General features: G+C 47.6%; 1 protein-coding gene across 2 annotated transcripts in view; it reads left to right on the top strand.

The window, feature by feature from the left end:
- Spata13 (spermatogenesis associated 13) overlaps nucleotides 1-14,188 on the top strand; it is an 82,074-nt gene that overhangs the window by 58,896 nt on the left and 8,990 nt on the right. For both annotated transcript variants that reach the window (XM_059273531.1, XM_059273532.1), the window contains 7 exons: nucleotides 1,734-1,870; nucleotides 3,046-3,225; nucleotides 3,547-3,732; nucleotides 5,594-5,773; nucleotides 7,219-7,451; nucleotides 10,480-10,609; nucleotides 13,230-13,602. In XM_059273531.1, the coding sequence (XP_059129514.1) occupies nucleotides 1,734-1,870; nucleotides 3,046-3,225; nucleotides 3,547-3,732; nucleotides 5,594-5,773; nucleotides 7,219-7,451; nucleotides 10,480-10,609; nucleotides 13,230-13,602 (1,419 nt within the window). The remainder of the gene's footprint in view (nucleotides 1-1,733; nucleotides 1,871-3,045; nucleotides 3,226-3,546; nucleotides 3,733-5,593; nucleotides 5,774-7,218; nucleotides 7,452-10,479; nucleotides 10,610-13,229; nucleotides 13,603-14,188) is intronic.

Here is a 14,188-nt window from a genome sequence, read left to right as displayed (position 1 = left end):
CAGACCTCCTGCTGGAGAAGGTGGTGATGGAGATGTCCCTGCTCCTGTACCAGAGGAAGGCTAAGCCAGGTGTCTCAAGCACTCAGCAATGGCGAAAGGAGCCCTTTGTTCCTAAAGAACATCTGGGTACTCAGATGTTCTAAACAAAGCGCTACCCCCATCTTTTTTATTATTTTTTTATCAATTATTTTTAAAGATTTTTTTTGATATTATGATACAGTGGCATCATTTTCCCTTCCCTCCAAACACTCCCATATACCCCTTTTGCTCACTTGCCAATTTATGACTTTTTTCATTAATTATTACATATATATGTGTACATGTATACACGTATATATTCCTAAGTACATACATACCGTCTGTTCTGTCTGTATAATGTTACTTTGTACTGACCATTTTGCATTGGATAACCAATTGGTGTGCTCTTCCCTGGGGAAGACTGTTTCTCCTGCTTTCAGCATTCCTCAGTTGCCTGTAGTTCTTTGTGTAGGGCTGAGACCTCATGGATTCCTCCTTCCATCCATGGTGACATATCTACTGTTTTTGTCCTTTTCTGCTTATTTTGGATGGTCATATTGGTATCTTTGGTGTGTATCTTTGGTTATTACTAGGAGACACAGTCTCACAGCAAACTCCCTGATCCTCTGGCTCTTACAGTCTTTCTGCCCCTCATCCACAAGTCCCCTGAGCCTTAGGTGCGGGAATGTTTTATAGATCATGACCTCTGGGACCGGGCTCTGCAACTCTGTATTTCTATTGGCTCTGCTTTTCTATATTGGTCTCTGTCTGTTGCAAAGAGAAGTTTCCTTGCGGAGGGTTGAAGACAACACTTCTCTGGGGGTGTAAGGCAAATATTTAGTGTGTAGTAAGAATTATGCTGGCTTAGCAAAGTGGAGGTGGTGGGTTCTCCTCCAACATCCATAACCTCACTAGCTCTGGGTACTGCCTCCATCTTTGAAACTTCCTTTCTTTTGTCTTGGTGAAGATGCCCACGGTTTACAGTTCTGATAGTGAGCACCATCCCTTGTGGGTGGGTGAACTGAGAGGAAGAACAACCCCCTCTGACCCCGTGGACACCTCTGGCCTTGGTTGTCCTGTTCCCTCATGGGCTGCAGAAGAGTGTGTTTCAAGAGTGATGAAATTCTCATGCTCTTTACTTCAACATATTGCTTGAGAACGTTATTATGTTCCTGTTCCTTTTTTGTTTTAAACAAGGTCTCACTCAGTAACTTAGGTTGACCTCTAAGCTGTAGTGATCCTCTTGCCTCTGCCCAGGTTCAGGAATCACAGCTATGAACCCTCATACTTGGCTGTTATCTGTATTCTTTATATCCGCTCTGGAGTGGATTTCCCACTACATCACAAGTAATTCCCTCTCCCTTGACTCACAAAATACCTGTCGGCAATATCTCCAAAGATGCTGGGACACTGGACTCCAGCTGTTCTTGGCACCAGCTGCCACCTCAGGGTTAGAGTTTCAGTGGGGATTTCCTAACACGTTCTTGACTCTAGGTGAGAGAAAATGACCATTTTCCTTGAGGAATGTTACCGGCGGCCACTTGTTTTGCCCTATAAATGGGTTGTTGCTGGCTGTATCTTGCTCTGTAACCCTGGTTGGTCTGGAACTCACTGTGTCCTCAGATCTGCTTTGGTCCCCCTACCTCTGCCTCTGCCGAGGTCACAGGTGTGAGCATCATTTAAATGTCACATCTTCCCTGGCTTTTCCCCTGCAGTCTCTTCAGATGGAGGTGCAGAATCTTCGGCCTTAGTGGATGACAATGGTAGTGAGGAAGACTTCAGCTATGAAGAACTCTGCCAAGCCAACCCTCGGTACCTGCAGCCAGGCGGGGAACAGCTGGCCATCAACGAGGTACTGGCATCCCACGTGTACCAGATGCTTGATTGATTCTTAAGGCTGATTAGTTCTTAGCGTCTCCTGCAGTCTGCAGCTCTGGCTAGCTGGTTTTCAATCTGTCATTGTCCAGGGATGTGACTGTCAGTAACAGCTTTGCACACTATCGACCGTCATCCCGTAAACACTAAGGTGAGGGGCTGCTGGTCTTCAGGGCTGGCTTTTCAGCTTTTTAGATGGGTCCAGTTATCTCAGGTGATTCTCACAGCTGCTCTCCGAGGTAAATGGAAAACCCTTGTCTGCATTTTAACAAACACCCTGAGGTGAGGACTGAGCCTGGTGTTGTGTGCTTGTGATGCCAACTACTCTGAAAACTGAGGCAGGAAGCTCAAAAGTTCAAGGCCTCCCTGGACAGCTTATGGAGACCCTCCCTATCTTAGTTACATAAGAGCAAGATAGTTCAGTCATAGAGTGCACAAGGCTCTGGGTTCTAGTCCCAACACTGCAGAGAAAAAAAGTGAACTCATTTACTAGCAAATGGCAGAGCCAGAATTAAGCATGTGTTTCACATTTCCAGTCGGGTGTTGTTTTCCTACTACCCTGAATTTAGGATGACCATTCTGTTCTCTTTCCCTTTCAATACAGTGCTCAGTGACTTAGGTGATACTCAGCACTTGTTATGGGATGTACTTCCTCTGAGATGATGGGCTTGTAAGAGTGTTCTGGGCTACACTACAAAAGGCTAAGCACTGACTTATGGTGACTGGGGTAGTAAGCACATGTATTGTTTGACTTACTTATCATGATGTGACCCCATTGTCAGTCAAGGGGTTCCATATATCTTTGTTTTCTGAGACACTCTTGCTGTAATGACCCAGACTAGCCTTGGACTTGTGATCCTCCTGCCTCAAACTCCTACATGCTGGGATCACACACATGTGCCACCACACCCAGCACGTATAGACGTCTTTTTAAAGTTGATCTGAGTTTCCCTTTAAGAGCAGGTCACATACATCTACCTGATTCTGTTTTCCTCAGTTGATTTTATATAACCAGTTTACCGGGACAGCACGAGTCTTTCCAGACAGAGAGTAGATGTCAGGTGGCCCTGAGAAGGCACACCTAACGTGAGGCTCCTTTCCGCCTGCCCACATTGCTGGATGGCTAAGCATGCTCTCCCGTCTCCATTCCAGCTCATCAGCGATGGCAGCGTGGTCTATGCAGAAGCACTGTGGGACCATGTGACCATGGATGACCAGGAACTGGGCTTCAAGGCTGGGGATGTTATCCAGGTCCTGGAAGCCTCTAACAAGGATTGGTGGTGGGGCCGGAATGAAGATAAAGAGGCCTGGTTCCCTGCAAGCTTTGTTAGGGTAAGTTTGGCCCTCTGTGTTTTCCAGGGGTGTTGGTGGGAGGGGGACCGCAGAGGAGTTTGAGACAGATCTCAGTCTTCACCCGGGCCCAGTTCTTCTGTTGTTGTGTTTAATACCACGCATAAGCCAGACCTGTGGGAAATAAGGCGGTCATAGTGAGAATCTTAACGAAAGCAAACAAGCCACTTGGCATTGCTACTGCCCCTGGGCACCATGACTTGATAGCTCTGCACAGAGAGCAGAAGCCAGGGAGGTGTTTGCCTTGCCTCTGCTACGGCTTCCTCTTCCGTAAGCCGCCTGCCTCCTGTGTGTGGCCTGCAGCTTCGAGTCAATCAGGAGGAGTTGCCGGAGAGCTGTAGCAGCTCCCATGGGGAAGAGCAGGATGAGGACACCAGCAAGGCCCGCCACAAGCATCCTGAGAGCCAGCAGCAGATGCGCACCAACGTCATCCAGGAGATCATGAACACCGAGCGCGTGTACATCAAGCACCTCAAGGACATCTGTGAGGTAAGTGGCAGTCAGGGGTTGCCACCTCCTCCAACCCCATGCATCCCCTCAGATTCTCAGGCAAGGTGCCGAGTCATTTCCACACAGAATGTGGTCCCCACATCAACGTCGGTGATGTTGCCATGGTCTTTTCAATGATAATTGGTACACTCTTTCTAGGGGAGGAGTCGGGGAGACAGGGTGTGACTGTGTAGTGATTCCTGGGATTATGGGCACTGGCCACCATGTCCAGCTGTTACTCAGTAGTCTCGTCCTGGTTTCGGGGAACTGACCATTAGTAGATGCCAGGCTGGAAGGCTGCTTCCTCTAAGCTGGTTTTCAGTTTTTGGATCAGGTGAGCTGTGTCGCTCTGATGATGTCAGCACTGCTCATTCAGCTGTGCTCACTCAGGGCTAGAGACAGGCTCAAGTCAGCACAGCCTGTTCCATCGTGAACGAACCAGCATCCACATCAAAAGCTGGGTGTGGCAGCATGAGTCTGTAACCCCAGCACAGGGACAGGTCCCAGGGCCTCTCTGGCCAACCAGTCTAGCCCAAACTGCAAGCCCCAGGTTTAGTGAGAGGTCCTGTCTCCAAAAAAAAAAAAGTGGAGGGGTGATTGCAGTCATATGGACCTGAATGGACAAGCCTTCCCACACACTCATGTACAACACACGCATGTACACACGTTTCACCACGCACGTGAAGAAGGCAGTGGTTTAGTAACTACTAAATGGTCTGTTTATTCTGTTTAAGCATGTGATGCTACTCTGGAGGTTATGTGCATTTGTGGCCTTTCCATCCTGTGCCACTAACTGTCCCAAGCCAGAGCACAGCCCTGATGATGTGCACAGAGAAGAAGTAGTTATCCCTCTTAGAAGGACTGAGATTAAAGAAGCAAGGGCTCGTGCTATATAATGAAATCAGGTGATGACGGAGTCCTCGGTGTGGATGTTCTTGGATCTTTGCTGTGATTTCATAGACCAAAACCACACATTGGCTAAGGTTATCAAGCTTGACAGCAAGCCTTCATACACTGACGTCCCCCACCTCCCTGGCCTGGAAAATTGGAATCTAGGAAATGAGGCAATATGAAGCCAGACATGGGCTCACATCTGTAATCCCGGCCGTGGGTAGGTGGAGACAGGTGGCTCCCTGGGGCTCTTGGATCAGCCAGCCTAGTCTACTTGGAGAGTTCCAGGCCAGTAAGGACTTCATCTCAAACAAAAAGGTTGTCCGCTGACCGTCATACAATTATGAACGCACATGTACCCCCACAAACATGAATGTGCATACACATAGCACACACAGTGGCAATGTGAATTTGAGACAGGGTTTCTCTGTGTAGTTTTAGTGCCTGTCCTGGATCTCGCTCTGTAGACCAAGTTGGCCTCGAACTCACAGAGATCCACCTGGCTCTGTCTCCCAAGTGCTGGGATTAAAGGCATGCACCACCACCGCCCAGCTGGCAATGTGAACTTTTAAACTCTGCCATTTGAAGCTCACTTCTGGAAGCTTGAAATCCAGCCATATGAAACTTTTCACTTTGGTTTTGTTTTCAAAATATTTATGGTGAATTGTAGTTGTAGACGTATGATTGTCTCATCAGGGCCCCTCAGAGATAAAAATAATTTTCTCTAATTAAAATCTACTCTGGCTTGGGAATAGTGCCACATCCCTGTCATCCCATCACACAGGAGTTTATGTCAGGAGGATTGCAAGTTTGAGACCAGCCTGAGCTACATAGTGAGATCCTATCCTAAAAATAAAATTCAGCCCAAGACCATGGCACTGGGCCAAAACACAAACAGAAACAACAACAACAAACTGCATTGTTCAAATATCTCTGAACAAATAAAACTGTTTGCTTTTGTATTTTGCAGGGCTATATCCGACAGTGTCGTAAGCATACGGGAATGTTCACGGTTGCGCAGCTAGCCACTATTTTTGGAAACATTGAAGACATTTACAAATTCCAAAGAAAGTTTCTGAAAGACCTTGAGAAACAGTACAACAAAGAGGAACCTCACTTAAGTGAAATAGGATCCTGCTTTCTTCAGCACGTACGTCACTGGCCCTCCCTTGATCACATCCGGTCAGACAATAGCATAGAAAGATGCCTCCACCAAAACGCCCCAGAGGTTTCTTCCGTTGGCTCATGGGCCGCCTTTAGGTAGACAGGAGTTTTCTTCCCCAGAGAGTGAGTGATCCAAGGTCACATGCTCATAGGCAGATGGTAACACAATCTCAGAGTTCCTCTGGTGACCTGAGTTATTGGTTCTTACTATTTAGATTGACTGTAACTGCAATGAAAGATTTTGGAGATTTTATTTCTGTACGTAGAGAATAGTGCAAGTAGTGCTAACAGTGGTAGCCATATCCCCTCACTTCCTGGGTGCTGGACCCCGTCGTTTTCTAGAGGCAGGGGGCTAGAGCTGGAGGGGTGGCTAGACCTCCAACTGCTGAGCATGGTGGTTCCATAGGAAAGCAGGCAGGAACGGGTCCCTGGGTACCCAGGCATCTTTGAAACCCTGAAGTCCTGTGTGGCCAGAGCAGCCTAGGCCAGTGGGTGAGAAAGGAGCTCAGGAGAGGCTTTGGAGGTGAGTGAGCCAAGGCAGGGCAAGAGCGGGCAGGTGAGTGGCTTCGATTACAGGAGGGTCTTACTGCTCTCACGGCATGGTCAGCCCTGTCGGGTGATGGCCCGGAAGCCAAGAAAAGGAAGACTTGCTAAAAGGGGTATTGTCAAGGGAAGCCTGGCAAGGCTGGTTGTGCCAGCAAAGAAGGAGCAGTGGTCTCCAGCACCTGTGTCATAGAGTTGGCAGGGGTGGGGGTGGGGAAATCGCAGAGGGGGGGTTGGGTTGGTAGGAGACCTGCCTGCTACATTTAAGTTCAGCCGAGCCTGCATGGCGGGGAGGAGGAAGCAGGAAGGAAGGGCAGCTGTGAGTGCATGGCCCAGCAGCTGAAGCTGGAGGGAAGGTGGTGTGGCCAGGGATGTGGACTTGAACCCAGTGACTGGGCTTTGGAAGCAGTGTCCACCCAGTCTTGAGGAACAATGGACAGAGGAGAGAGGGTAGCTCCGAACCTGGAGCTCTTTGGGAGAGCAGGCAGCCTGAAGGGGCAGCAGTGCAGCTGCACCTCAGAATGCGATGTCTGCGGGAAGGGAAGTAGGCAGGGGCCCTGCAGTTGGAGAAGGGGTACCACGGGGAAGCCAGGCCCAAGGGTTAGGCCGTGTGCCGGCAGCACGTGGTAACTCCAAGCCAGAGTTGGAAGGAAGGGGACCAGGATGGAGAGCCAGGCCTCAGAGCATAGGGTCTCCCATCCCTCTACCCACCCTTAAAAGAGAACCCAGTTATCCACCACCCATAAATGATCTTCCTACTGACCAGCCATGAAAGCCACTGCCAAGCATGGATTGCCCCTGGGGTCTTGGCCGGCCCTCCCTCTTCTCCAGGAATATCCTCAGAGATGGCTCAGAGCCGCTGACTGATGGGACTGCCTTCCCTTCCAGCAAGAGGGCTTTGCCATCTACTCCGAGTACTGCAACAACCACCCAGGTGCATGTGTGGAGCTGTCCAACCTCATGAAGCAGAGCAGGTACCGGCACTTCTTTGAGGCCTGCCGCCTGCTCCAGCAGATGATTGACATTGCCTTGGATGGCTTCCTCCTCACACCGGTGCAGAAGATCTGTAAATACCCGCTGCAGCTGGCCGAGCTGCTCAAGTACACCACACAGGAGCACAGGTAAGCCGAGGGCCGCCCAGGGACCACGAGACTGAGCACCAGCCAGCCTGGTGCTTCGGGAGTGGCAGGGACAGCTGGTGCTGGTGCTGGTGTGGTAGCATTGCTACTCTGCCATTGAACTTCGTGGAAGAGGTTCTCAGAAGTTTACAGTGTTTATCACTGTAACAAGGTATGTGACGACACTCTGTGACATCCAGAAATAGAAAAACAAAAGACTTCTGAAGCTGGTTTTGTGAGTACATGGAGATTTGGTGAGGGTTGGTTTTGTTGTTGTTACTGTTAGATTTAGTTTTGCATTTGGATTTTTTGAGATGGGTCTTGAAATATAGCCCAAGTTCATCATGATCCTGTCTGTTTCCTTGGTGCTAGGGTTATAGGCAAGCACATCACACCTGTCTGCACAGGGATTTTCTCTTAGTTATTATCTGGTATAATTTAAAATATTATGTGAATATCCTTTTGTAGTTATTTAGTAGTAAATCGGTTTTTAATTTTTAAAAGAAAGAGACAGATAGGACTATAGTGGTCCACTTTATTCCTAGGGGATCTGCTTTTAGATCGCAGGGAATTCCTGAAACTATGGACAGAACTGCATCTCTACATGTATGTGTGTGTGTGTGTGTGTGTGTGTGTGTGTGTACACAGTGTTTTTCTGATGCATACACACCTATAAAAAGATAAAAAAGCTGGTCATCGTGGTTTATACCTGTAATTCCATCACTTTGGAAAACTAAAGCAAGAGGATTGCTGTTGGTTCAAGGCCAGCCTGGGCTACATAGAGTGTTTTAGGATAGCCTAAACTACAGAGTACAGTTCTGTCTCAAAAAGAAGATAAATTTACGAATAAGATACTATAAGAGATTAACAGTAACTACTAAAAGAACAATTCCAACAGTGTATTATTGTAATTTCAACTTGTGAATTATTTCTGGGGTTTTCCATTTCATGTTTAATGCAGTTGACAATGGGTAACTGCAATCTAGTGAAATGAAACTGGATAGAGGAATGTAGGAGGATGTGCCGAATCTGGATAAGGGGTAGGGTCTCCGCCTGGAGAGCTTGGAAAGTGCCTCACCTCTGTCCTTGCTGAGCTCCTGGGCAGAGACAGGGTTAGGATCAAAAGGTAGAGAAGGGGGTGGGCTACTGAACAGACCTAGTCAGGGTGTACCAAAGGAATAAGGAGGAAGAGGCTTATTGAAATGGATGAAAGAGAAAGACAACTGTGTAGGATCTGTCTCAGATATGGAAATCAGAAGAGCTTAGTGGAGAAAAAGAAGGAAGTCAAGAGAACCTCAATTTGTAGAGGTTCTTTAAAAAATAACAAATGAAAGGCATGGTAGTCGTGACTTGGGGAAAATAAGTAAGAGAGCTGAGAAGCGAAGCAAAGCCTTCTGGAAACATGGAGTGGCAGTGCAATGCTTTCCAAGGTGGGCAGCTGTGACCACCACACACACACACTCCGTAAGAGGGGGCTTCACCCTTTAAAATGTTCTTACTATTTTATCATAGGGGTGCGACCTGCATGCCACAGCACACATGTGGAGGTTGGAGGGCAACTCTGTGGAGTCAGTTCTCCCTTCCCTCTTTACCTGGGTTCCAGGGACTGAACTCAAGTCACAGGCTTGCATAGCAAATACCTCCACTCACTGAACCATCTCAGCTGCCTGACTTTTCTCTTTGGAGGACATTTTTTCCTATGAGCATTTGCAGATTTTGATTATTTTCCAAACTTTATTTACTTATTTGTTTGTTTGTTTGTTTTGGAGGAAAGGTACTGTTAAGGTGATCCTAGCTGGCTCTGAACTTGCAGAAATCCTCCTGCCTATATCCCCCGAGTGCTAGGATTATAGGCATGCACTATCACACTTGTTCCAATTTGTGTGTGTGTGTGTGTGTGTGTTTCAGGACAGGACTCATTATGTAGCCCAGGCTAACCTCAAGCTCTCCATCCTCCTGCCCAGGCTTCTCATGTGCTGGGATGACAAGTGTGCACAGAACCAGCTTTGGAAATGTTCAAAAGAGAATGACATCAAGACTCTTTGGTTTTTTTATTAAAGTAGAATGGGGGAGAAAAGATTCTAGAAAAATGAAGCAACAACAAAGCCCCTTAGATTCTGCCGCTTTCAGGGGGCTTTTAGCAAAAGCATCGTCCCATTTCTTTGGGGGCCTCCTGCATCTTGGGCAGTTCCACAGCATGTTGGTTTTGTTTGTTCTGCCCCGAGAACAGGCCTCTCTCTGAGGGCAGGACCTGCTCTGTGGACAATCCTGCAGACTTCCCAGGAGTCCAGTTCTCCTGTGTTCTGTTCAAAGCTTCTGTTCTCAAGGCTGTTCAAGAGGGTTCTAACTCAGTCCAACAGGCTCCCAGCTGTGTCCTAACGTGAGCCCAAGCAATCCAGCCTGTAAACCAGATTACTGGTTTTACATCCCTACATCACTTCTGCTGAGCAAAACCTGAGTGTAACGCTTTCTTACACTAGACACACTGTGTCCTGGCCTCTGTGCAAATGAGGATTTTGATTTTAGGGTTTTCAGAACTTAACAGTTTTAGAGGCATGGGCTGGGGGGCTGCTGGAAGACCATCATACTTTATTAATACTCATGGCCTCTCACGTCCCTTCCTAAACAAGGAGAAGCTGAGACTTCATGCAGGTAGTTACTCTCACAACAGCTAGGTTTTTTAAGCAGCTTTACATAGCAGAACTGGGTGTGTTGAAATCAAAGCAGAAATGAAGACAGTTCTCCGTACTAACGAAAATAATTCAGAGTTGGTTTCTGTGGCATCTACTTTCATTCATGGTGATTTCTGGGAAATGAATGACAACATTCTTATTCCAGAAGAATTGTGAATCGTGTCCTCTCAGCTCACTTAACCTGTGCAGACTGTGGTCTATTCATCGGGAACAATGGCTCTTGCTCAATGCCCTGTCTAGACTATTAGCATACAAACCGGGGACAGAGCGCATTATTTTGTCAGTTCTCGCTTATGAGTTGCATGTCTTACGGTTAAGATGAACTTCCTGTTTTGCAGCGATTACAACAATATCAAGGCAGCTTATGAGGCCATGAAGAATGTGGCCTGCTTGATCAATGAACGCAAGCGCAAGCTGGAGAGCATTGACAAGATTGCCCGCTGGCAGGTGTCCATCGTAGGCTGGGAGGTGAGTGGCACTCACTCATGCACAGTGTGGCTCCCGGCTCCTGCACCTTGGACCCAGTGACAGCACACTTCAGCATTCTGTGTTCTGGATGTTCTGGCTTTAGTGGTAGATGTACTGATAACGGTCTGTGCATTTGGAGGAATTTGGATGAGTGTCAAAGTCAAGTCTCTTACTTTTATACAGTGCCTACAGAGAAATAGGGTCTGAGTAGGTGGGATAGCTTAGAGAATAAAGGTGCCCAAAAAAAATGAGTTTAATCCCCAGGGCCCACACAGTAGAAGGAGAGAACCGAACCCTCCAAGTTGTCCTCCAGCCTCCACATGGGAACTGACACACCCACACCTGCACACATATACTTGTGCACACACACACAAAATAAATAAATAAAGACAATCAATTCGGGTTTTTGTTTGTTTTGTTTTTCTTTTTCTTCTTTTTTGGGGGGCGGGGGGGGGGATTGGGTTTCAAGACAGGGTTTCCTCTCTGTAAACCTGGCTGTCCTAGAACTCTGTAGACCAGGCTGGCCTCAAACTCACAGAATCCACCTGCCTCTGCCTCCTGGGTGCTGGGATTAAAGGTGTGCACCGCTACCACCCAGTTTAAAAAAAAAAAGTTATTAAAAGTCATTAATATATTGCTTAGCGTCTGGTCCCCCTGACATGGAGAGCCAGCTCCACCAAAGCAAGGGCACAGTTCCCACAGTCATAGAACACAGTGGGAGGAGCATGGGGACTTGAGTCAGGGTGACACATTTGAATCCTGTATGATCTAAGCAGATTGCCTTTTATCGTCATTAAGTTAAGGAGGAAAATATTACTTTTTAGGCTACATGATTGTTATGTAATAGTACAACTAACCCTACTTGATAGGGCCCATAGTAATGGCCCAATGGGTATACTTACACACACACACACACACACACACACACACACACACACACACACACGGTTTGCATTGCCCCTACTGTGTTCACCACTAATTACATTTATGAATTCAGTGAATCCTCTCAATAATCCTTAGAAGTAGGCACCTATTTAACCCAGGGGATGGAGGAAAGGCCCTGAAAGGTGTAGGTACCTTATCCAAGGCCACATAGCTAGAGAGTGGCAGAGCTGGATTCCAACCCAGGAATCCAGCAGGCTACGTAGTCTGTGCTGGTCACCTGCACTGAACCACAGTAGTTCAGAACAAGCTGGTGCTGCCATTCAGATTGCTGCTGAACCAGGTAAGGTTCACCCACATCCACCAGCTGTCAGAACTGGTTTTCCTGGCCTGAGAAGGTGTGGGGTGAGAAGGAAAGAAATGGGCTGAAGTTAATGAGAGCAGGGACAGCTGAAGAGAAATGCTCTTCCTCGGGAGCCATCGCTGTCTGATGAACGTACCTCTGCATCGCTGTCTGATGCACATCATACCTCTGCATCGCTGTCTGATGAACGTACCTCTGCATCGCTGTCTGATGAACATACCTCTGCCATGGCTGTCTGATGAACATACCTCTGCCATGGCTGTCTGATGAACATACCTCTGCCATGGCTGTCTGATGAACATACCTCTGCCATCATCGCTGTCTGACCCCTTGTTTTTTAAGTGAAGAATCTGGGGCACAGAATTGCTCCAGGAAAGGAAATAGAAGAAATATTTTAGAGTCAAGCACTTTTGCCTCCAAAACATGCTGTGTATCTATTGGGATTAAAGGAAAATGAAAAAATTTGACTGAAGGCCAGCTTCATACCAAATTTGTTAGGGTGATGTTGGCATCATCTACTCTAGATACAGGGGAGGTTTTCTTTCCAACCTTAGGTTCTAACATTTAGAATGTTGTGATCTAACATTGGAAATAAACAGTAGATCATTTCATTAGAATTTACTAATTGAGGACAAATCTCATGCTGAGGGGCCACAGTAATTACAAATCTCCTATCAGCTCACATCGGTTTCTCACTGGCAGCCTGGCCTTTTGTTCCCAGGAACCTAAGCTCGCTCCTCCAGGGAGTGGGTATACACCTGACTCGGGAGCCCTAAGAGTCAGTCATACCATGTCCCCGTCAGCGAAACCTCTGCTTCTCCCTTATTCTGACGAGTCGGTCTTCATTAGCTCCCACTACAGATGTTTTGTGGATTCCACTACTGTAGCATGTTTGTTTTATAGATCAGGAAGACAACTTCAAGTAACAGAGATAGGAAATAAAGAGCAGCAAAGAGATATTTCAGGACAAGGGACCCAGGAAGTCAGGATCTGAATGGCCTTAGAAGCCCTACCTGCCTGTGTGTTGGACAGCAATGCCTGGTCTTAGGGAACTGGAATATTCTAGAAAGACTATATCAGAGGCCCCTTCTGTGTCTCTCTTACTGGAAACAGTTTGGTCTTGAAAACTCACAGCGGGGGCTGGAGAGATGGCTCAGTGGTTCAGAGCACTGGCTGTTTCTTCCAGAGGTCCTGAGTTCAAATTCCCGGCAACCACATGGTGACTCACAACCATCTATAATGAGATCTGGTGCCCTCTTCTGGCCTGCAGGTGTACATGCAGGCAGAACACTGTATACATAATACATAAATTAAATCTTTAAAAAAAAAAAAAAAGAATAAAAGAAAACTCACAGTGTAATTGCGTTCTCTTAGGGCCTGGACATTCTAGACCGAAGCTCCGAGCTGATTCATTCGGGGGAACTGACCAAAATCACCAGGCAGGGCAAGAGCCAGCAGCGGATCTTCTTCCTATTCGACCACCAGCTGGTGTCCTGTAAGAAGGACCTGCTACGCAGGGACATGCTCTACTACAAGGGCCGCATGGACATGGACGAGGTGGAGCTTGTGGATGTGGAGGATGGGCGGGACAAAGACTGGAACCTCAGCATGCGGAACGCCTTCAAGTTGGTCAGCAAAACCACAGATGAGGTGCATCTGTTTTGTGCCAGAAAGCAAGAAGACAAGGCCAGGTGGCTGCAGGCCTGTGCAGACGAGAGGCAGCGGGTGCAGGAGGACCAGCAGATGGGTGAGTCCCCTCGCCTCCTCCACCACTGGCCTCTTCTGCTCAGTCGCTCCCTCAAGAACCAGATCTGTGGATGGGGCTGCAGGCATGCGGTGTGGGGAGCAATGGTAGAGACGGCCCCTAACCTCCTAGGGTGTGCTTGTTACCTTTATTCACACTTTACAGACAGCCCCTAACCCCCTAGGGTGTCCTTTTTACCATTGTTCACACTTTACAGACAGCCCCCAACCCCCTAGGGTGTCCTTTTTACCATTGTTCACATTTTACAGATGGCCCCTAACCCCCTAGGGTGTGCTTGTTACCACTGTTCACACTTTACAGATGGCCCCTAGCCTCCTAGGGTGTGCTTGTTACCTTTATTCACACTTTACAGAAGGCCCAGCTTGGTGTGGTCCCAGGGACTGACCATATGGTGGTGGCACACAACCCCCTCACCCAACCAGTAGACACATCAGATGATTCTCTTTATTTTCTTTCTTTCTTTCTTACTTTTTTTTTTTTTTTAAGATTTTTTAATTTATTATGTATACAGTGTTCTGTCTGCACGTATGCCTGCAGGCCAGAAGAGGGCACCAGATCTCATTACAGA

This window comes from Peromyscus eremicus, chromosome 9, assembly GCF_949786415.1.
Source record: "Peromyscus eremicus chromosome 9, PerEre_H2_v1, whole genome shotgun sequence".
Classification (NCBI taxonomy): Eukaryota; Metazoa; Chordata; class Mammalia; order Rodentia; family Cricetidae; genus Peromyscus; species Peromyscus eremicus.
Note: the sequence above shows the minus strand (reverse complement) of the source record. Positions and strands in the feature narration are given on the sequence as shown.